The following is a 23,869-nucleotide window of genomic DNA, read 5'->3' on the forward strand; positions in this document are numbered from 1 at the left end:
GGAATTAAATCTCATGGAATTAAGTATTGGAAAAGGAGAGAATAAATAAAGCATTTATAATGTTACTTCTTTTTGCTTTCAAGGCATTAGCATCTCTGAAAATTACCCAGTTGATTTATTAGGGGAATTTTACCCAACTGTACTCTCTTTCAAATGTTCCACAGAATCTCCAGCCAGGATGGAAAAGTCTTTATCCCATTTAATATAGAATAATATCTTTTCAGTTAAAATGTTTGCCATGTGTGGGCAAAGGCATCTGAATGATAAGTCTAAGCCCCCTATTGCCCTATTCCCCTATTGGTTCCCTAGGGGTTGGGTGGGGTCCTGGGAATCATACAGCTCCAGAAAGGTTTTTTGGACACTTACTTGGAAATAATTCCTCCTGAAATCTATGCTATACTTATTTAAATTGGGAAGTTGTTTTCTGATGCTGCAGGCAAGAACCGTTTTTAATTATTGCTTTCTTAGTACACGACTTTCAGTATTTAAAAAAGTGCTGTACTGTATTAGACTGCTGATATGTTAATGAAAACTTCATTTTGATACAGATTTGTTTAGCTGATTAAGTAATGGTGAATGAGTACTGGGACAATAGTTTAAAATCTGAGCAAGATACCTTTGTGTACTTTTCCCCGCCCTGGCTATCTTTAAGAGATCTGGCAGTTGTCAGGAAGGGACTAAAGAAAAGAAAAAGCATAGTTACTTTGCAGTGTCTATGGTGGAATCCCTGGATGCTTGTAGCGAAAAAACCCTGACGTCAAAAGATTGCTCCTATTTATTATTTAATTTCTTACTAAATTTTCTTCTATGAGAAAAAAAGCAATAAGGAGACAGGGGAGGGAGAATCAGATTTTTTTTTAAAAAAAGACATAAGACTGCCTTCACCCAAAGTTTTGTTAAAAAAGCAGGTTAATAATCATACTAAAAGCTTTTATCTTGAAATACCTGCAGACTGTTCTTAAAATTATAGGCTAAATAGGTTATAGGTTATATAGGTTAATTATAGGCTGTTAACTCATCTTTTTTCTCCCTTTGTGGACATAGCTGCAATTTCATTCATTTAATCTGGCAAATCATTTATGAGGCTGCTTTCAACGTTGCTGTTTAAACTCCTGAAAAAGAGTTTTCTCTTTCAGACCAGATCAGATTAAAAAAAAGAGAGTTTTCGAAACCAGTGTCCCTGGACAGAATCCAATTGAATACAGAATGAATCTGGGAACAGAGGAGCCAATATTTCTTTCTTGACTTCAGTTAATGAGAACCAGGTTTACAATTTCATTGTCTGCTTTAATGGATCCTCTTGGGATGTTGTAGTATCTTTGTGAATGGAGTTTGTATACAGTAGATGTATTTTAGAATTACACCTTTGATGCCTACTGTTGTAATGCTTCATGGTGCCTCCTTTTACTGGCTTCTATTTATCCTTTACAGTAGTCACATACATTTACCTAGCTTGGTGTATTTGTCAAAGGAGGGGAAAGAGTGTTTTTTTCCTTCAGAATGGAAAAATGGCAATCTAACATTTCATAGGATTCTAGTTCTTATTCATCTAGCTTTGATGAATCACTAACTTTGACACAAATGTGGGTCACCATAATAGACTGAAAAGGTTGTTTGTCTAATGCCCTCACCCCAGTGCAGCTTTCCCTGCAGTGGTGCATATGAGAATACTAGTGTGCTCCATTTTATTTTATGTAAGTGCAGAATATCTCCATCAGAATACTAAGAAGTATGTATGCAGGAGGAAGAATGTCTTAGTCATGTAATTTAGGTTATTAGATACCACGATCTAATCTTTAATTCCCACCAGTTTGTGTTTTACTGGATTTCAACATTGGACAAGATGCTTTTTTCTCCTCTGGCCATGTTAAAAGGTTATGCAAATGAGTTTTCTCAGTATGGCAATGTGAAATGTAAGATACATAATTTTAGATGATAAACATATAAACTTGGAACATGGAACAGAAAATGAACTACAGTCTGTCTGCATCCAACCTAAAAGTATTAATTTCTCACAAGCATTCTTACCACTAAATTCTATTATTCTGAACATAGCAACAGCCTTATTTGATCAATATGTCTTGATGGATCGATGCCAAATCCTTCTTACCAGAAGTACAAAGCATTGTTTTCTTCCCACAAGTGCAGTCAGTAAGATGTGGAGATGTGCAGCTGTTGTTTCCCACTTATCCTGGCTCAGTTATTTTCTCTTTCTGTTGCTTCATATGTTTAAGCATGCCTCGTGCTTCCCTTTATGCTGATTTTTCTTGACCACATTTTGGGAGATATGCCAAAGAAGACATTGAAACATTACTTTGTTCACCATGGAGAGCCTTGAAGGTGGCAGCATGTGCTAACTCTGATATTGTCTATGTGATAACTGAACAAAGCCAAAACTGGTTTAGCTTTATGCATATGCCAGATAGCTACTCAAATTTGGTTACATCACGTCTCTATCTAGGTTAGAGTGAAGACCAAATTTCCTGCCTGCTCTTAGTAGAGCCAAGGTTAAAAAATGGCATAATTAATTACAAGCATGCATATATTCTAACCAAGAATCATAGGTGGATAGCAAGGGACTTTTATAGAAAATAACATGAAAACTTTGGTTTTATTAAACATGTCTTTTCATATTCCACCCATCTCTTTTACATTTTTTTTTTGCTTTAGGGATGACCTGGATGGCTGAGGTCTTTTTTGCTTTAATAGCCAGCACAATCAGATCATCAGAAGTATCCAGCCATCCTTTGTTTGAATGGAGTCTCTTTTTCTTTCCCGTTATATAAATTGTACTAATAAATGTATTATCAGTCAACACAAAGCAGTGATTGATGTTCCAGCTTTGACAATACTCACAGATTTCTGTTGTGGTATTACATCACTAAAATTTCAGGTGCTTCACAGTACCAGAGAACGTTACAGACTAAGGGAAGTGAGAATTCATAGGCTGGATTTATACATATTGCTAAATCATAATTTGTTGGTTTGGAATCCAAGGGAATATTAATCTATTGTGACTTATTCAGCAAATTCTTAGTTAAAATAAATTGTGATTTAGTATGATAGAAGAACTTAGTAGTATATTTTCTGAAGGAAATATTTTGCCCAGTTAAAAAACATTCATAGCTGAATTCTACCATAACAGGCCCAACCAGGAAAAATAGCTAGTATTACAGATACATGTTAAAAGATAGAAAATGTACCTACTTATGTATGCAGCTGATGTGTGATGATCACAAATGCCTTAATGATACTGTGTATTTCTTAGTTTGATAAATTCACACTTATTGCATGCACCATTATATTTTTATGAATTCCTGGGAAATACTGAAGATATCCAAGTAGTTAGTAAGAAGAAATAGGTGCTATATTTCCTTACACTGGCACTGGCTAAAGACTTCAAGAGGTATCTTCTCATTGAATCATATCCCTGTAGACTGACTGCAGTGCAGTGAGGCGTTGCCATGCATTTTTACTAGATGGTGAGGCTTCATGTATCATGGAAGTACTGTAGTTGTGCTTAACAGTGATTGTCATGCAGCTGTGCAGAGTGGGAAAAAAAATATTCCTCTTTGTATTTAACAAGCTGATCCTGATCTGCCTCCTTTAATCCTGGATTTTTTGCATCTCCTTTCCATAAATGTATAAATGCTTCAGCACAAAACACCTGAACTTGTTTAATAGATATGGCTTCCAATTAAATATATTGTCTTTTTTTGCCATCAGCAATTATTTTTATGCCTTTATTATCAGACATGTCTTGCCAAACCCAAATGTTAAGAATTCAGAACAAATGCCAAGACATGTCAGTGACAGAAGTGGTATTCAGCAAGTTCTGACCAGTTCTGGAGAACCGGTAGTGGAAATTTTGAGTAGTTCGGAGAACCGGTAAATACCTCTTCTGACTGGCCCCGCCCCCATTTATTCTCTGCCTCTTGAGTCCAAGCTGATCAGGAGGAAATGGGGATTTTGCAGTAACCTACCCCTAGAGTGGGGAGGGAATGGAGATTTTACAGTATTCTTCCCCTGCCATGGCCACCAAGTCATGGCCACCAAGCCATGCCATGCCCACCAACCATGCTCACAGAACCGTTAGTAAAAAAAAATTGAATCCCACCACTGGTCTACCGCATAGCTCCCAGTGACCGGTAAGATCCCACAGAGTTGGTCTCCTCCGGGTCCCGTCAGCTAAACAATGCCGGCTGGCAGGCCCGCGGGGGAGGGCCTTCTCTGTGGCTGCCCCAGCTCTCTGGAACCAGTTACCTCCTGAGGTCCAGACCATCCCCACCCTATTGGCCTTCCGAAAAGCAGTGAAGACTTGGCTTTTCCGGCAGGCCTGGGGCCGTTGATCTCGCTCTTGCGATCTGGTGAGATCCGGCCATGAATGGTATGAATGAGTTTTAATGTTTTTAATGTTTTTAATTTTTAAATGTTTTTTTATTACAATTTTAAATGTATTGTGAGCCGCCCTGAGTCTTCGGAGAGGGGCGGCAAATAAATTGAATTAAATTGAAAATTGAAATTGGTCAATGAGTATTATTTATTGTAAAAAAGATATATATAAATAGCAAAATTATAAATAACTCCTGAATATATGCTACATATATGCCTTTCTCAACACTGGAGCAGTAAAGCAAGGTATTGAAAAATAAGTCAGTGTTTCTATTCCACTATATTTGGTATATACTGTGGCTACACATTTCATTAGCTTTTGCAAAGTTAGCCAAGAATTTGAGGAATTATAGCTGCAAATCAACTGCAAGGAGCCAGATGGCAGAGTCTGATTTGAGTTATATAGCTTTTCATAGGCTTTATTTCTATATGTCTCTCAGAAAGGAATACTTTTGAACCATGCTTTCAAAGACTAACCAGTTTTTTTTGTATTTACAGCATCCTAAACCTCTGTGATATTGGGACAGAAAACATGTCAAACAAAGGAAAGGTAAGAAACATTTGGTATCTATTTATGGAAAAACTCAAGAAGTGATGTGCCAGTCACTGCTTGAGCACAGAACCTTTCTGCTCTTCATTAAGGCACATGAGCTTGAGAAACAATTATGGCTGCCTTATAGAATCTGCTGCTAAAACAAGTTAGCTTATTCAAGCAGCATGATATATATTTTTTGATTGTGCGCATAAGTAGCAGAGAGGTTCTGTGCTCACACAACAACTAAAGCACTTGTTGGGAATTATTTTCAAAATGTAGACAACCCTACAAACAGATAGTCCTCGGCTTACCATCGCAGTTGAGCTCAACAGTTCTGTTACTAAGTAAGACAGTTGTTAAGTGAATTTTGCCTCATTTTATGACCTTTCTTGCCGCAGTTGTTAGGTGAATCACTACAGTTGTTAATGACATGATTGTTAAGTGAGTCTAGCTTTCCTTTGACTTTGCTTAGCGGAAGGTTGCAAAAGGTGATTGTATGACCCCAGGACTCTGCAACTGATCGTAAATATCAGTCAGTTGCCAAACATCTGAATTTTGATCATTTATTTATTTATTTATTTATTGGTTTGATTTATATGCCACCCTTCTCCGGAGACTCAGGGCGGCTTACAATGCGTTAAGCAATAGCCTTCATACTTCTGTATATACCTGCTTAGTAGGGCTTTCGGCCCCCCCAAGCGGTGTTCTTTTTTATACAAAGTCAGCTTATTGCCCCCACAATCCGGGTCCTCATTTTACCTACCTCGGAAGGATGAAAGCTTGAGTCAACCTTGAGCCTGGTGAGATTTGAACTCATAGTAATTGCAGGCAGCTGGCAGCCAAGCGCTACTTAACAGCAGTTTAGTCCGCTGCGCCACCAAGGCTCTTTTCATGTGACCATGAGGATGCTACAATGGTCATAACTGTGAAAAACAGTTATAAGTCACTATTTTTTCAGTGCCATTGTTAACTGTTGTAAGTCGAGAACTACCTGTAGTTGTTGCTTAGTGGGTACAATGATCATGCTGAGCTAAGAATTATGGGAGTGAGTCCAATATGTCAGAAAGAAGATTGTTCCCATAAACAGCTTGTAACCATAAACAGATAAACATAGGAAGTAGACAGTTTGATTGCTAAAAGTACAGTGCTTCTTATGCAGAGCAGGGCTTTGAAATCCCATTTGTTTATGTATACTTATTCTGAATGTTTCTGCCCTCTGATGGGTTTTCTATTGCCTCTTTTGCCTCCTGGTACCTCTTTGGGAAAAGGTAAGTCTTGGTTACTAAACAGTGAGTATTGTGCACCTAGAGCAGGCTGTGCTTAAATGATTCTTTTGAAGTAGTATATAAGACCTTATTGCAGAGAATTAATGTAATGTACAATAGTGGTTACAACAATTGAGGTACCTCTTGTAGTTTTCTGAGATCCAGACATGTAATCTGAAGATCAATACATTCAGATCTGTATTAAAAGGGCAGGAAAAAAAAGAATTGTGTAGTAAGTAATGAAAAGAGTTCAAAACAGTAGTTTGAAAACACACCATCTTAAAACATAGCTGTGTTGCTTAAGCAGATACATGTCAGAAGCAGAGAAGCAGAATCCTGAGTGTATGTAATTGTGTGAAGATGGTTGCTTTGTTTCAAGGTAAGCTGCATCTTTAGAAAAAGAATTGATATTTGAGTTCTAAAATCAAAGACACTAATTACTCTATAGTAAAACTTTCTATTTCTTATAAGACTCTGGAAGGCCAATAACATACATTTAACAGAGTTTGACAGGACCTTAGGATTTCCCTAAGCTTAGGTTTGCTGTCTGCAAAAATAAGAGGTGATATCTGAAGAGTATAATGTCTATGCTAGTGGAAACAATAAGTTGCAAAATTTGATCAGAATGCATATGTGCAGAACAGAACAAGATACATTTAGTCATTAGGTTTCAAGTTTCTATTTGTACTAGTGCAGGTCTATCAGATAAAAATTATAAAAAAGATGCTAATGCTATATAGATTACAGATTTCAAAGAGACATGTATATCTGAAGTTTTGAAACTTTTGTATATTCAATATTTTAGTGCAAGATTTGCACTAAAGAACCAAGAACTCAATGCAGGTTTCTTTATGAAGATAATGGTGTAAAAGAAAATAACTGAACTTTAAAATCCATGGTGATACTGTGACATTTTTTCTAAGCATCTGAACAAGAGCTTGTTTTGGGAAAATGAATCCGTATCGAAAATGCATGAAGTTCTAGGATGAAAACTGTAAGATTTGAGAATGGCAGCTGAGGCCATGTGGATACCGTAGCATCCCAGATAATTGATTTATGATGCACCAAGTGTTCTGCTGTTCTGCTATTAGACATTTGTTGCCATATGTTTTTCCTCATATTGCATTTCCTTTTCTTAAACTATAATTTTATAAGTGATTGTATTGACAAAAATTGTGAACATGTATATTGTTTTATGTTCAGGTTAAGTATTAGCAATAGTGAGGAATGTCATATGCAGTGCCATTTCTGAAAATAATGTATGTATATGGATTATGAGTGGTAATCTTCCTGCATTACAATTATTATTTAATTCTTTAATATGCACTCCTTTAAAAAGAAAAAAGCTGAATGTTCTCTTGCCATACCAGAAAGTGCTGATGTGATTTTTCAAATGATTAAAAAGGAGTCATTTCTTGATAATATTCGCAATTTTGACAACTTTTGTGTTACATCTTGTTGTAAAAATGTTCTTTCTATCAGACATACCAGAAGAAAATTATTGTTTTGGAGTACATTCAAGTGCCCAATCCTTTGCCATGCATATTTCAGATTTGTTTAAAACTTAAGAGTAACTGGTAGGGATTCAGTTCAAGTATCACCTGACAGCTGAAAGAATACATTATAGATAGCATGTGCTGTTAAAGGAAAAATTATGTATTACTAGAGTGCCTCTTTAAAAAAAATTGCTGTTCAAAAAAAAAAAGTGTGATTCCGGTATAAAATGGGTGCCCATAGAAGATTTACAGAGAAAGATTGTATTGTTTGGTTTGTGTAGTCACATCTGTTAAAGAAAATGGATATGCCTGAAGCATTCTTCCTTCTTGTGACCAGTCTAATGTATGATTGGGTGAATAGAACCATTTTGATATAATACCCGTGTTTTCCCGAAAATAAGCCCCTGTCTTATATTTTTTTGAACCCTGAAATAAGTGCTTGGTCTTATTTTTGGGGAAGTCTTATTATTTTGGGGCGTGTAGAGCAAGATGGGGCTCCTTTTGCCGTTTTACCTGATTTCCAGCTCTGCATTTAAATATTTTCGGGGAGGGCTTATTTTCGGAGGGAGGCTTATTTTAGCGCATGCGCTCAAAAGTACAATTAGGCTTATTATCAGGGGATGTCTTATTTTCGGGGAAACGGTATAAATGAATTAATTAATGAATTTATTTAGGATATAAAATGAAAATTATACTTGGAGCTGTATTCTATCCAATTTAAAATTATGGTTCAGATTATGTCATTTTCTTACAGATACATTCAAGGACTTTTGAATCCTATCAATAAATAAAACTGTCACAACATATCTGAAGCAGGGGTGGTATTCACTTACCTTTGCTATCGGTTCACAAATGGGAGCGCATGCGCAAAGTGTCAAAAATGGGACGTGATGATGTTCGGGCGGGTGGGCGGAGCTCCCGCAGCCACCGCTACCGATTCACCTGAACCGGATAGAACCGGCTGAGTAGCACCACTGTTCTAAAGGCTGTAAAGGTTGGCAAAGCCTGTCCCTTCAGGGCAAGAACAATCAATAGAGTATAGGAGCATAGGAGATTGTAGGAAGACAATTTGCAAGATTTCCCCATCTGGTGGTTATGTGCGAATATTGTATTAATGCGTTCCAGAAGGTGAGAGAGAAGTACGTGAGAAATGATTCACCCTAACTCACTTTCAAATGGAAGAAAGATGGCAGTGAATCAGAGTTGGATTCTGTTCTTTTTCTGGTAGTACCAGAAGAGGTGAAGATGTGGAGACATGGCACAAACATGGTATATAAGAAGTCAACTTTACCAATAGAAGAACCTAGGACAAAGTAGTTCTATTTATAACTTCAAGGCTCTGGCCATCTGTCAGAAAGCCAGAGTGACTCATAGATGCGGGGGAAGGGATATGGGGAAAGAAAATCTATTTTAATTATACAAGGGAGATTTCACTCGGATGTTTTAAGGTTCTTCCAGTGTTATATCCCTGCTGTGCCATGGTTACTTCCGCACCATTATTTGCCTTTTTCACATGAAATAGTTCCTAGCCCAAGGCCAGGTGCATCCTGGGGAAATAAAGGAATTGTGTTATAGAGAAATGTGATAGTCCCCATAAACACAAAGAATGGAAGTTTCAACTCAGTCATAGAAATCAAAGTGAGCTGTATTCCGGTCCCATTGGTATGTGTTTCTAAGTATATAAGCAGCCAAGTGTTAGTCACAGCTGTCGATGTGGAGAAGAAATTGTACGTGCTACAGTATCATTTATCATCCTACGTTTACCTTTATCATCACACAGAGGAGAGGCTGCATTTAGTGAGAAGCAGCTGGGAACTGGCTGTGGAAATTGCAGCTCCTTCCTGAAAACAATTTGTTACAGTTTTTATTATGATTTGAATCAGGGGAGGACTGTATGGAGGGGAGGTGGTGTAATGAATTAAGAGTGAAGTGGCAGTTTCCCAGGAAGGAGGGAGCATATTCCAAGGAGGGGAGGGCCAGACAAGAGATAGTTCATACCATAGCTGGACTGAATCATGGGAAGAAGAAGAGACTTAGGATATCCATTCATTAGAATTTCCCGTGATATATCCATTAGGTTAGGCTTAGTCTGGCAAGATTCTTTCTATATGGTGTAAGCAAGTAAAGAATTGAACTTTGATTGGATTGTGTTACATCATTCTTGGCTCAGGCCTGACAGATATTTGTGAAGAGAACTGTTCCATGTCTATGTAGATTCTCAGTCATCCAGGTCATGGTTGTCCCAAAGATGCTTTTCAAAAGGCAACTGAGCTTCCTTTATTTTTTGCTTGAAGGTGGTTTCACTTCTCATTCAAGAAGCTTCTTGAATTCTGCAATAAGCTTCTTCAGTTCTTCTTTCGCTTCTTGGTTGAGAAGCGAAACATCTTCAAGGAAAAAACAAAATCCAGTTGCCTTTTGAAAAGAACCTTTGGAGAACTGCTCCATCTTTTCTTTTAGAACAAATGGCTTTGGAAAAAAAATGGGGAAAATGTCCCCCCCCCCCAGTTTCCCCCTTTTCTCCCCAGGCCTTCCCATCTGTGATGACCCAGGGCACGGCACAGAGATAACCCAAACAGCTGGCAGTTCAAACCGCCCCTTTATTGCTCCAAATCTCCCCAAACACTCCCACGTTTCTGTCAAGTCCCAGAGCAGAGTGATAACAAACCCCCACACAAACCTCAAGCAGCCTCTGGCTGCAATTAGTCCAGCCCAGGACTGTCTGTACCAAGACTGCATGGCAATAAATCCAAATGTATTTGGCAGATCAAGGGCAAATCAAGGAGTTCAGGGAGCAAAAGATCTAGGTAATTAGTCCAGAATGCCAAAAGGAATGCAAGGACTCTTGGCAAGTTCAAATGTCGGCAACACTTCAGGAACTCAGAGTTTGTTCCAGGAGTTGGTTCTACTTACCTTTACTACCAGTTCACAACGGGGCATGCGCAGAAGCGCAGAAGCTTCTGCACATGCGCAGTAGCATTTTCATGACAACAGGGTCAGTGGGCGGAGCCTCCCGCCGGTTTTAGTACCGGTTCTATAGAACCAGTGCGAACCGGGGACAACCCATCAGTGGTTTGTTCCCAACAATTTCTCCTCCCCACAGCATCTCCTTAAGTCTCATTCCACAGGTGTGCCTGTGGGCGGAGATGGGCGGAGCACTCACCTCGCGAGTAGCCTGCTCAGTCTGCGCTGATCACGCCTTCTCTGCACTCTCCGAGCCCTTGGATCAGGAAGGGGTGGTTTTTGCTCCTCGTCTGAGCTCTGTCTCTCATGTTCATCCTGCCTCTGTTCCTCCCTGCCTACAGGCCTTACTAATTCTGAAAAGCCTTGCCTGGACTGACTCTGCCCTTCCCCAGTTTCCTCCAAGGCCAATTGAGCTGCCCTCTCAATCGCTGGCAGTACATGTTCCAGCTCATAGATGGAACATTAGCAGCTCAATAAATTTGCCACTAATCTGATTATTTCATACATAATACTATATTCATCTCTAACTGTCCCAAAAGGAAAAGACAAAATAAAAGAAACCCTTTTGCAAGAATACATATAATAGATAATTTACTTACTGTGAACGTACATTAATGTTCAAAATTGGGTTGGGAAATGCCACGGTTCTGAAATTCTTGCTTTGGTTGAGTTTTGTAATCTTAAAAATGTATGTTGGATTATATGAGTTAATCGCTCTAGCTATTACTCCTATGCAGCTTAAATAGGGCTACTACAAGTCCATATAACTTTAGATTTTAGTGAAATTCCAAGAAGGAACACACTACAGTTCTGGAACGACCAGCTACATGCTGTTTTATTGTCATATTATCACAGGAATTTATAGTTCCACTCTCTGGTACATTGATTAGACTGGCCTGCATTGGTAATACTGCATCCATTTCTGATTACCACAATACAAAAAGGACACTGAGGAAGTAAAAAGAACACAGAGCAGAGTTACAAAGATGGTGATGGGGTTTTAAGGCTAAATCCTAAGAAGAGTGGTTAGAGAAATTTTCTTTAGGTAAGGAAGGGAAGAACAGGAGACGTGTTAGTAGTTTTCAAATATTTGAAAGGCTTTCATAAAAAGAAGGTATGGATTTATTCTCTATAGATCCTGAGGTAGGACAAGAACTAACAGGGGTTTTGCAGAAGGAGATCCAAGCTTGAAATAAGAAGGGACTTCCTGACCATGAAAGTTATTAAGCATTAGAACAGCCTTCTTCCTGAAGTCATGCATGTTTCATCACTGGAGATTTTCAAGCAAAGGTTTAAGTTATTTGTCTGGAATGGCCTGACGATTCCATCCTTGGACAGGAGATTGAAGTAGTAGATTTCCAAGGTCTCTTTCAAATCTAGGATTCTATGATTATTGTACTTTTTATAGATGACATGTTTTGAAATTAATAATAATTTGATTTTTATCTTTTTTTTATTCTAGGCTGGAAGATATAGGGGTTCAGTGAAGGATTTCCCAAACTTTGATGCCAACCAGGATGCAGAGGCACTATACAATGCTATGAAGGGATTTGGTATGTCTTCAATATTATCTCCTATCACTCTGAATGAAAATGTGTTATGCTTTTCATATACATCTTGCATTTTAAAATGTTTTACACATGTGATTTAAAAAAAAAATCAATAGCAGTGTTTTAGGCATGAAGCCAACTAGAAGGCGGCAATGGCAAATCACAGCTATAAATGATGCCTAGAAAACTGCAGGGAATTGTCCAGGCAGTTGCCAGGAATCAAAAATGGCTTGAAAATACTCTCCCCCCACAACACCAAAGATAAATCCAATAAGAGCACTTCATGGTAATGACATCATCTGCGTATTTTCTTTTTCTCTGGAAATTGTGTGCCAGAACAGTGAGAAGAAGAGATAGATTATCTGTTTTAGGTTTGGCATACAAGTGGTCCTCGATCTACAGGAGTTCATTTAGTGATCATTCAAAGTTACAACAGCACTGAAAAGGTTACTTCTGACCATTTTTTACACTTGCTACCATTTCAGCATCCCCATGGCCATGTGATCAAAATTTAGACACTTGGCAACTGGTTCATGTTTATGACGGGGTCAAGTGATCACCTTTTGTGACCTTCTGACAATTGAAGTCAACTGGGAAACCAAATTCACTTAACCGTGTTATTAACTTAACAACTGCAGTGATTCACTTAACAACTGTGGCAAGGGAGGTTGTAAAATGGGACAAAATTCACTTAATTGTCTCACTTAGCGACAGAAATGTTGGGTTCAATTGTGGTCGTAAACTACCTGTGTATATTTTGTACTTGCTCAGCTTTGAAGATGATGAAACAATACTGACATAGTGATGGCCAATCTTTTTGACAAGATGCTCATCATATGCCTTCTACCCATAAGTCTGTTTTGCTTAGTCATGGAGTAATACAGACAATTAGTAGATGTGACTCAGCAGCAGACCTACAAACTAGCATCCCTACTTGAAAGTCACCTAGAGAAATGTTTCAAATCTTGCACAAGGTCAAACCAGCAGTTATATGCTATTTTGTAAGCCGCTTGCCTGAGAAATTAGTTGTAATTATTTTAAGGAATTCACTTATTAAAATTATGACTCTTCAAGCAGGCACAGACTTTTCTCAAGCTTGCTGACAACCCAGAAAGCAACAGATTGATTTAATGAATAGCACACATGTCCTCGTCTTAAAAAGGTCTAAAGTACATTTTCCAAAACATTTTCAAAATGTGTACAACTCTAGTATAAATGCTTATTCTTGTCCAATTCCACATTCCTTTGTCAAATTGAATATTTGGAGCACAAAATAAATGTTGCTACTTAAAAAAAAATCCTATTAAACATTGTAGCTCAGATTGAGTTTGAGGAGAAAGTGATAGGATAAGCATTCTGATAATTCTGGGAGAGAGAAATTTAGGATTTTATGTTTATGCCGATGTGCCAACAACGTAAAATTTTTGAAGTGGAACTGTTCAAAGTGATAAAATAGTTCTGTTAAAGGGAAAGAGAGAGAATATATAAGAATTGATTCTCCTTTTCCATAATACACAAAGCTACTTTCTTTTTCTCTCATTTTCCATGGACTGGAATAGAAAATTGTTTTACTCTCCCAGCTAAGCACGGCTGTCAATGTGCTTCCTGTTTTCTCAGTTCCAATTCAAACCAGAAATGGGACTGTTATCCAGATTTTTTCAAAGGTGATTCTAATACATGTTATATAACTTTGCTATCAGTTTTAGGACTCTGTTATCTTAAAATGACTGAGGCTTTTTTCTTCCTGCAGGCAGTGATAAAGAAGCTATAGTAGATCTCATAACATCCAGGAGCAATAAACAAAGAATTGAGATCTGCCAAGTATATAAGGCTCTCTATGGAAAGGTGAGTCTCAGAATGGATAGGAAAACTAGAAAAAAAGAATTTATACAATGTATGTAATTTCACCTTTGAATACTGGATTGTGAATGGCTGACTTCCATTCCTCCAGATATCTTGACCCTCTCCCATATATGGGAGGAATTTTATCTGATGTTATAGATATGGATGTACTTCATTACTGTCTTTTTCTACATCAGAGGTGGGGAATGATGGCCCCTTTATTAATTGTGGACTTCAACTCCCAGAATTCCTGAGCCAGTATGAGCATGGCTGGCTAAGGAATTCTGGGAGTTGAAGTTTACAAATCATAAAAGGGCCGTTCCCCACCCCTGCTCTACATCACATACATCTGATTCTTAAGGTTTTATTCCACAGTCATCATATTTTTTATTATTATTTTTTATTTGTCAACGTATTAGGTAATATATATAAGTATAAGCATGAATTGAATACATAAAATAGATACGAATAGAGGAAACATTAGGACAGGGATGGAAGGCACACTGGTGCTCTTATACACGCCCCTTACAGACCTCTTAGGAATAGACAGTAGACAGTATTAGGTTAATATTTTGGGGGTTTGGGGATTAAACCAGTAATGCCAGTAATCAGACAGAGGTTTTACTTCTTTCAACTAAGGAGCCAAGGATATGCTTAAAATAGAATTTTAGGATCTGTTAATCATGATGCAAAATTGCCAGTGGTGAGCATATATTTTACTCTGGCAGGTGCCCCCATACTCCAAGGGGGAGACCCCTCCCATTCCTCCAATCTATTGTACAGGGTACCATACATTTACCTATATGATCTTTTCTTGTTGAGGAATAAAAGTAAATGTCATGATAAGGGAGTGCCCCAAACACATGTGTTGTACGAACAGAATAGAAACAATTTGTAATGTAAAAGTTCCTTGCTTTTAGCTACCACCTCTTTGAATCTCTGGACCTCAGGAGATCAAGTGGGGTCTGTTTCTCTTTGCAGTAGATGTCTTCAAAGAGATGTAAACAGAAGAAACCTTTTTTAAAAAATTGGCTGTCAAAACGGAGGATGAAATAAAAACAAGATTGATCTCTAATGCTGAAACTTCTAGTTCATTCACAAAATTTAAGGGGAGTGGGAAGAGTTGTGGCAGCCACAACTAATGAATTACTAGTCTAAGAAATTGTTGACCATTTTGTGACATTTAAATCTCATAATGGTTCTTTCACATATTGTGTAATAATAAGTTTGTCCTTATCAGTGGTACTCACGTAGATTAGATTTTAATTTAAAAAAACAGAAGTCTGTCTGTTTTTTGCTTTCCACTAGGGAGATGCAAATTAATATTTTAACAAAATTAAGTACATTTGTTTCTGCTTCCAATATTGAATTCAGTTTTTAATTGATCCTAAGACTTTATACATTTTTGTGGTGAGTGATCTTCTAACTGAGCAAAGCAAATTGGTTTTTTTTTAATTCCTTACCTTTTCTTCCTTTTTATTAGGACCTGATTGCAGACTTGAAGTATGAATTGACTGGAAAATTTGAAAGACTGATTGTGGGTCTAATGAGGCCCTTAGAGTACTTTGATGCCAAGGAAATCAAAGATGCTCTAAAGGTAAAGAAAGAGTTTGATTATGGTTCTCATTATTTCTGGAGCTCATGAGAATATTGGTCTATTTACTTTTAAAGTACTTTTTTTTTTCTTTTGGGGAGCATTTATTTTTTTCCATCTTTTAAAATAACAATGCATTATGGCTGATACAGATAAATTGTGTTCTTTATTCCTAGGGGATTGGGACTGATGAGAAGAGCCTGATTGAGATTCTGGCATCTCGGACCAATCAACAGATTCATGCTCTGGTGGAGGCTTACAAAGATGGTGATTACTGCAAGATCTTTGTATTGAGTTGGCTTCAGATACTATTAATCCACAGCTGTTAAAGTTGCAATAAGATCGACAGGATCATGCTGGAGAGATTATCACTGAGATGAAGTTAGCAATTTTGGTGTCTTCTCTCTGTCTCTAACGGATATCTTATCCTGAATATCCTGAAGTAGTTTATAAGTAACAAGTTTTAGCTTTACCTCAGTGATGATGAACAAAGGTCCTTTCAGCTTTTTGTTCAGTTTGTGCAATTATCTTGTTATATTGCTTTTGTCCTTGTGCTGTTAGTTTGTGGGGGGGATGCATTTATGAATACTTGCTCAGTTTTGTTTTTGGCTAACACACAATGCATTCGTGTATCAGATGAGAAAAACAGCAAGGTTTGTTAGTAACTTTTTAATTTTTTTTTAGCATATGAAAGGGATTTGGAAGAAGATGTCCTAGCAGACACCTCAGGACACTTCAAGAAGATGCTCATTGTACTGCTTCAGGTATGTTGGTCTTTATGTTCTCTTTTAGCATTTATTCCATCCTTTATTTAGCGTATCAATAGAACTGATGCATTGTTTTTTTCTATAAGGGAAACAGAGAAGAAGATGATGTTGTGAGTGAAGACTTAGTGGAACAAGATGCCAACGTAAGTAATGGTACTGCCTAAGTGATGATTCAACAAAGGAAGAATTTGATCTTTTTTCAAAGAACAAATCCAGTCCTAGACAAGAAAGCATGTTCTAGAGGGCGATCTAAGTCCTGTGTACATAATTTTTGTAAGTTTTGACATACTTTTTCTCTACCAATTCCACTATGGCTCTTTGTAGTAATCAAAACTAAACACTTAGAAACACCCATTTTAGTGTAAATAAGAATAGCTCTGATAAATGCTTGTTTATATTACCTCCATCAATACACAAACTCCTAATACTGTATTGGTCAAATTTTTGGCAGCCTAGCTCTGATTGGTTTCCTAAGCCATTATTCTTTTGATGTAGATAATATTTATAGTTTGTCAATGTAAAAGAGTAAAGAATAGGACTTCAGACATTCTTAATTGAATATTAAATTCAGTGAGATATTCTTATTGGAATATATCTACAGATCAATTTAGGTTGATCTGTAGATATATTCCTGAGGCTTTGGCAATCATACATTTGATATATTACTTTGTTACATATTTATTTATTACGTTTATATAGTACTTTTTCACTAGGAATTGAAAGTAGCATGCATAGCAATCCTTTCTCCAGTTTTCCTCACAATAACTATACAGTATAGGTAGGTTGGCTTGAGAGAAAGTGATTGGTTAAAATTCATCTAGTAAATATTAACATAAAGTGGTCTTAATTTTTATAAATATAAATATATATTTATATTTATATACAGATAAATATTACATATCAGTTTTGAGAATTCAGTAATGCTGACTCAAGTTATATGGATCATTATTTTATGTTGGTTTAGAGCTTCCAGATAAGATGCTTTGAAAATGTTGATGGTAACAGTAGTTGTTTCCTTTTTCACGTTGTCCTGTGTACTTATGTTTTCTAAAAGGACCTGTTAGAAGCTGGAGAGCAGAAATGGGGCACTGATGAGGCCCAGTTTGTCTACATTCTTGGAAACCGAAGCAAACAACACCTTCGGCTAGGTGAGCCGGAACATTGCTGTACAAGAAATAATAAAAATAATTTGAATCTCAAGAACTCAAATTTTCTTAGCAACTTGTAATCTCTTTTAGCAAGGCATCATGTGTTTTCCTAGTATGATAGTGATGCATAAGTGATGATGAGTAATAGGTAGGTAGGTTGATAGGGAAGGAAGGAAAGGAAGGAAGCAAGCAAGCAAGGAAGGAAGCAAGGAAGCAACGAAGGAGAAAGTTACATTAAGATCATTCTTTGGAATCTGGTCACCAGGCCACATGGACTGCTGAGAGTAGCTTTCAGTTGCATCAGAGTCTGATCTGTGATATTATACTTGAATTTTTCCATCACCAAAATACAGATCCATGAATCTTATTCTTCTTCCATAAATGTGAAAAGGTAGTGCAAAAGGAACTGATACTTACTGCTTATTTGCTTGTTGCTTGATAATCATTTCTTTGTTTTACCTTGCCCTGTAGGAAATTGCTTTATGATGAAACTATTCTTGTTCCTGTTTAAAAAAAATTTCACGATAAAATACCGAATTCCTATTTGGTTTTTGGCTGGGTTTACTTACCGTGTTTCCCTGAAAATAAGATCCCGTCTTATATTTTTTTGAACCCCAAAATAAGTGCTTGGCCTTGTTTTCAGGGATGTCTTATTATTTTGGGGCGTGTGGAGCAAGACAGGGCTCCTCTTGCCGTTTTACCTGATTTCCAGCTCTGTCTCCCTAACCCTAACCAGAGGAAATGGCGGGGACCGGCTGCGCATACGGTTAAATATTTTCAGGGAGGGTTTATTTTCGGGAGGGAGGGTTATTTTAGCACATGCGCTCAAAAGCCTGATTGGGCTTATTATCAGGGGATGTCTTATTTTAGGGGAAACGGGTATTATGTTAAGTAATTGGTGGTTTCTTTATTTTTTATTTAGCATATTGTATGAACTACCATTCTGGTTGTAAGCTATTGCTTATAGTTTAGCATTATTTCTAAACTCAGTATTGTATTTTATTCAAAAGCTATTGTTTAACAACTTTTCAATAAAGTAAAAATCAAAGTTAATTATTTAATGCAATAAGTGAGCCTTAATAATATTTTAGTACAGTCAAAGCTAAGAACACTTTATGGAATAATGTTTGTTAAAAAAGATGTGTTTGAAGGTATAAATAAGCATTAATGTTTAAAGTGTCTTAAACTCTGTATTCTTTTTGATGCAAAAGAATGATGTTCTGAAAAAAAAAAATAGTTAACCATGACTGAAATAAAACAGCTATTAATAAAAAAGCCATGTATAATCACAATGTTGAAGGTTCTTGGGAAAATATTTTAATTGCAGTATTTCATTGATCTAAATTGAGGGATATATTTCATAATCTCTTTGCTATATAAATATATGAGTTTTTCTATTGCATTGCCAAAAATAGTTAAATTGAAATATTGTGCATGATTCAAATGTTTCCTAAAACAAAGTTAAAATTTTAGAACGTTTTCAAATGTTTAAGGTATGTCAGATGAGTACTATTCTCTACTCTTGCATCATTTACATATGAATAACATAATACAACTTGTCTTTACCAGAAAACTTGAATCTAAGAAGAAAAAAGAGAAAGTCTAAAATTTGTTAATTTTTTTTAAAGATTATGAATTGTGCTTATAAATTTAGCTTGCTCTTTGGCATTTTTTAAACACCCCCCCCCAACAGAGCAATATATTAGCTGAAATATTTTCTATTGCACAACATTTCCACCTCATTTTATTGCATAGCTATGATTCAGGTCCTGTAGAGATCGATGGTTGTGAAGGTTATTAATTTTCTGAAACAAATCAGAAAAATAGAACAATGGCTTTGCAAGATGCATTAAGGGCAATTGGCCATTTACTGCTTTTGTTTGCACATTGGTTGGCAAAGAAAGTAGCTATTGTTTCATGAGTTCGTTTAGAGTTTTGGATGCTAACACATTAAAAAAAAAAAAAGCCAAACTAAAGATATTTTAAGACTTTTAAAATGTAAAACATGTCCAAAATCTCCCGAGATTCCAGGTGATGACATAAAGATATTTCTAGACTTTGCTATCTCCTAAGACTTGGTTTTTTAAAAAAATTCTGTTACACGTAATTATAGTTACAGGGATTCTTCTAGTAGTAATGGGTGCATGATGCTCCTAATCCCCATTTTAAACACTATGAAATGGCAGTAATGTTAAGTATTCCATTCAAGTTACATAATGAGGTAGCTCTATATCAGACAGGTGTCATTTCAAATTCAGCCAAAGATGCTTTTGATATATCAATGAGCCAAATGCATGTGTGTGTGTATGATACCTATCTATCTCCCACTTTTTTCAGTCTTTAATGAGTATCAGAAGATTTCGGGAAAATCCATTGAGATGAGCATCCGAGGAGAACTATCTGGGGACTTTGAAAAATTGATGCTGGCTGTAGGTGAGCTGGATCCTATCTTATAAAGTATTTTTGAAAAGAGAAGCAGGCATGAAGGGACTTCAAAAATGAAATTAAATCCTGTGTGTGTGTTTGTGTATGTATGTATTTCTCTTTAGCCAGGTTCTTCCTACGTAAACCAAGATTTTTCTGCAGCCCTAGTTCAGTGAAATCCCAATCCACTAGTTTCTAGGCTTTTTTTCCTCCAGCAGCCAGCAAGCTCCCTGCTGCCCATTGGGAGACTCCCTGCTGCCCATTGCTGCCCATTGGGAGACTATATATATATCAATTCTTCTTCAGGATGAAATAACTTTGACTTAAGATGAGGAAGATACAGAATGCCTGTAACTTACTTCTATGAGAAAGATGTAGATGATTTCCAAACATAGCAAATTCATAGAATTTTTTGAGTTAGAAATAGGAAAGGGGGGGGTATCTCTTTCTCTGATTGCTAATAATCACACATTCATGGTCAAATCAAATGGCATATAAATCAAATTTTAAAAAAAGGTAGTAGTTGTAAGTGCAGAGACAAATTTGGGTTGTTCAGAATAAAACTTTGCAATAACATTTAAGGTACAGCATTTTCTTTGTGAGTTGAGCATATGGAAATCATGTTGGAAATCATGTGATTAGGTGTTCCAAGAGGAGGGAATGGCTGCCTGTAACTACTCAGAAGTGCATCACAGTGCAAGATTGAACAGCATTTTTTTAAAATCATATATGATGCCAGACAGTAGGTTTTGAAGACTTCCGGAAATGCATTTTTGACCCACAGACCTAAAACTCTCTCCCAACGCTCTCTCCACAGTGAAAAATATCAGGAGTACAGCTGAGTATTTTGCTGAAAGATTGTTCAAAGCAATGAAGGTGAGTACCACTCCAGGTATTCCGGAGAGTAGTTTTTGTCTCCTACTATATGTATCTTCTGAACATTAGGAGGACCACTGCTGCTTTCTCTAGATTTTAACTGTTTGGACTTTTCTAGTATCAAGATTAAAACATTGAATTGAAATTTAAATTCACTTCCACCTATTTAGTTCCAGGGAATGAACACTCAGCCAATTTTAATAATTATACCTTGTGACCTTTACTATGATAGTTCATAAAAGTGAGATGCTAGCCTTAACCAGTGTGCTTTGAATCTGTGTCAGCTCAACTATGCAGATTCTAACTGTGCACAGGATATTATGCCACCACATGTTTTTGAAGAGGGGTTTTGGAGTCACTGAATAAATTAAATCTATTTAAACAGCCAAGTTTGTATCATAGATGTTATTACAACAAGAAGCAACTTTCTTTAGCTTTCACCAGTCACAATTCATTATTGGCGTAATGTGTAATTGGCATTGGTACAAAGAGTGACACAAATAAATGGTTGATGTTTTAAAAAAGTTCAGAGAACAAGAAAATTAAGAAAATGTGTTTTAATATAATCCATATTTCTAATACAAGGTTTTTCATTTATTTCTTAGCCAAACATCGAGTTTAGCAAATAGTATTAACAAGCCATATTTGGAGGAACATTCAGAATAACATATGCAATTAATGAAGAATAAAATATAATAAATTTATCATAAAATAAAGGTTAAACAATATTGACATAAGAGTATTAATCAATTATCACCATTACAGTTAATAACTTTAGAAAATGTTGCCTTATTCTCCTGCTAATAAAACTATTATAAATGATGAATCAGTTCCTTTCAGTTGGGCTAATAGTTTATAAACATTATTTGAAATATTCCAGCAATATTTTGTCTAGGATGCCCTATAAATTTTTCCATGGCTGAAGAAAGTCTGACTTTCCTAAAGTTATGAAGCACAGATAGCATGTGTTATTTATATGATAGCTGACATTTTGAAAAATAATGAATTCAACTGATAGACGAACAATTATACAAGTCACATGTAGAAAGAAGAAAAAGCCTTTGAAGTTGTTTTGTGATGCATATAACGATTTGGAATAGCCTCTCATTGGATTCTAGCATCTTCTATAAATATCTGTATTCATTAAAACTTTTGAACATCCCATGTCCCTTTGAGATTTTTGTGACCTTAAATTATTCATTCTAGGGTTTTGGGACAAGGGATAACACGCTGATTCGCATCATGGTGGCACGGAGTGAGATTGATATGTTGGATATTCGGGAAATATTCCGGACTAAGTATGAAAAATCTTTGCATCATATGATTGAGGTAAATACTGTATATTTGCACTGCAGAGGGTGTGTGAAATTTATCATAGTGTTTTGTTTGTATTTATAATGCACTGAATATTATTAAGAAGGGATCTAGTGCTCCTGAAGGTATCTGGTATCTCATTCTACATGTTATTCTTGGAAGAGATCGTCAGCACAGAATAATTCAGGCAGCCTTAGAGAGAGATGATTGGGTTAAACTTTCTTTTGTGAATGCTTAGGGTGCTATTTTGGTAATATAACTTTTATTTTAAGGATGATTTGCATTTTGGTTATAATTGTGAAGAGCTGAGTTTTCCTCTCTCCCTTTTACAGAGTGATACATCAGGTGATTACAAAAAAGCTCTACTGAAGCTGTGTGGGGGAGATGATGAGTAAGTTCAATTCTGAAGCATGGATTCTTGTGGGGGAGGAATGCTTTTTAAATGGCCCTCAGTTGCTCTGAAACTCGTTTTGGGCCTGTACCTCTAATAATACTATTTCCCAAGTGGAATATGATTTTTTTCTTCTTGCAGGGCTAGTTTCTATCATAACAAAACCTTCCCCCAAAATTTCAGTAGTTTTTTCTAGAAAGTGAGATTTTTCATCTGAGGTTGGTCAGTTGAACTATCCTTGGACAGCAGGCCCTTCACCTCAGTTTTTGTTGACAGACTAAATATGTGTTTGTCTGCTCGGAAGAACTTCGAGCCTTTTAAAACACTCTTAATGTTCATATTATAATTATGGGGGAAATCTATATGGTTACTAAGAGTTGACCCAGTCTTGATAGCACATAATTAACCATATTATAATGTGTTTTTAATCGTAATACCTCGGCCACAAAATGCAGTAGAGCATATTGCTATGTGTTTTGAAATGCTCTGATCAGCAAACAACTATTATTATCCTTTTGCATGATTAAGCCTCCATAAACTAGATCTAAGAAGGTTTGGCTTCCTCTCTCTTTCTCTATAACTCCATATCAGAACTTGATCCAGTATGTGGGTATATACTGCTACTGCCCAAATTCAATAGTTGAACCTGTGAGGTTTTACAGGTTTTATGTACACTTTGGATCAGCCTTCACTAACCTATTGCATTTCAGATACATTAAATGTTAACTCTCACCATAGCTGTGATTGCTACAAATGTTAAGTAATGTAGTTGGGACACCTAGAAAGTAGAAGAATGGATGGGAGGATGGCTTGGGCAAGTTGCATATGTCAATATTAGTGCTGACCAATATTGGATGACCAATGATTTACTAAGCACGAGGACTACCAGTGTATCTTTTACATAGTATGGAAATCAATGCAGATAAGAGTGGAATAAAAACAATACTAATACATTTTATTTTAAAGAGATCCTAGAATCACTTGCATTACCCTACTCCTGTACTATTTATGCAATTCTCAAATGACATTGAAATAAAGTATTCAATTGAAGAAGTAGCCTTCCAGGATACATTTGATATAAAGGGTACCTTCATTTATTGTCTTCCACCTTTTCATTCAAAGCCCAAAGCTATATTGATGTTTCCTTTTTATTCAAAAGCAAAAGTTTGGGCTCAATCAAGATTGGGCCTAATTAAGGTTTTACAGTTTTTAATAATTTCCCTATGATCCTACTACGAATTAAGAAGCACTGTAGTTGCCTTTTGCAAAGAGAGAAGAAAAAAAAGGCCCTCACCTTTTTCTTAGGAAATATGG

General features: G+C 36.5%; 1 protein-coding gene across 3 annotated transcripts in view; it reads left to right on the forward strand.

The window, feature by feature from the left end:
- ANXA6 (annexin A6) overlaps positions 1-23,869 on the forward strand; it is a 43,429-nt gene that overhangs the window by 1,045 nt on the left and 18,515 nt on the right. For all 3 annotated transcript variants that reach the window (XM_070937209.1, XM_070937210.1, XM_070937208.1), the window contains exons 2-13: positions 4,891-4,942; positions 12,112-12,202; positions 13,950-14,044; positions 15,525-15,638; positions 15,812-15,902; positions 16,320-16,399; positions 16,489-16,545; positions 17,457-17,550; positions 19,888-19,983; positions 20,792-20,850; positions 22,057-22,179; positions 22,497-22,555. In XM_070937209.1, the coding sequence (XP_070793310.1) occupies positions 4,925-4,942; positions 12,112-12,202; positions 13,950-14,044; positions 15,525-15,638; positions 15,812-15,902; positions 16,320-16,399; positions 16,489-16,545; positions 17,457-17,550; positions 19,888-19,983; positions 20,792-20,850; positions 22,057-22,179; positions 22,497-22,555 (977 nt within the window). In that variant the 5' untranslated portion in view covers positions 4,891-4,924. The remainder of the gene's footprint in view (positions 1-4,890; positions 4,943-12,111; positions 12,203-13,949; positions 14,045-15,524; positions 15,639-15,811; positions 15,903-16,319; positions 16,400-16,488; positions 16,546-17,456; positions 17,551-19,887; positions 19,984-20,791; positions 20,851-22,056; positions 22,180-22,496; positions 22,556-23,869) is intronic.

This window comes from Pituophis catenifer, unplaced genomic scaffold (assembly GCF_029215685.1).
Source record: "Pituophis catenifer annectens isolate HBS135680 unplaced genomic scaffold, rPitCat1.0.hap2 SCAF_2, whole genome shotgun sequence".
Classification (NCBI taxonomy): Eukaryota; Metazoa; Chordata; class Lepidosauria; order Squamata; family Colubridae; genus Pituophis; species Pituophis catenifer.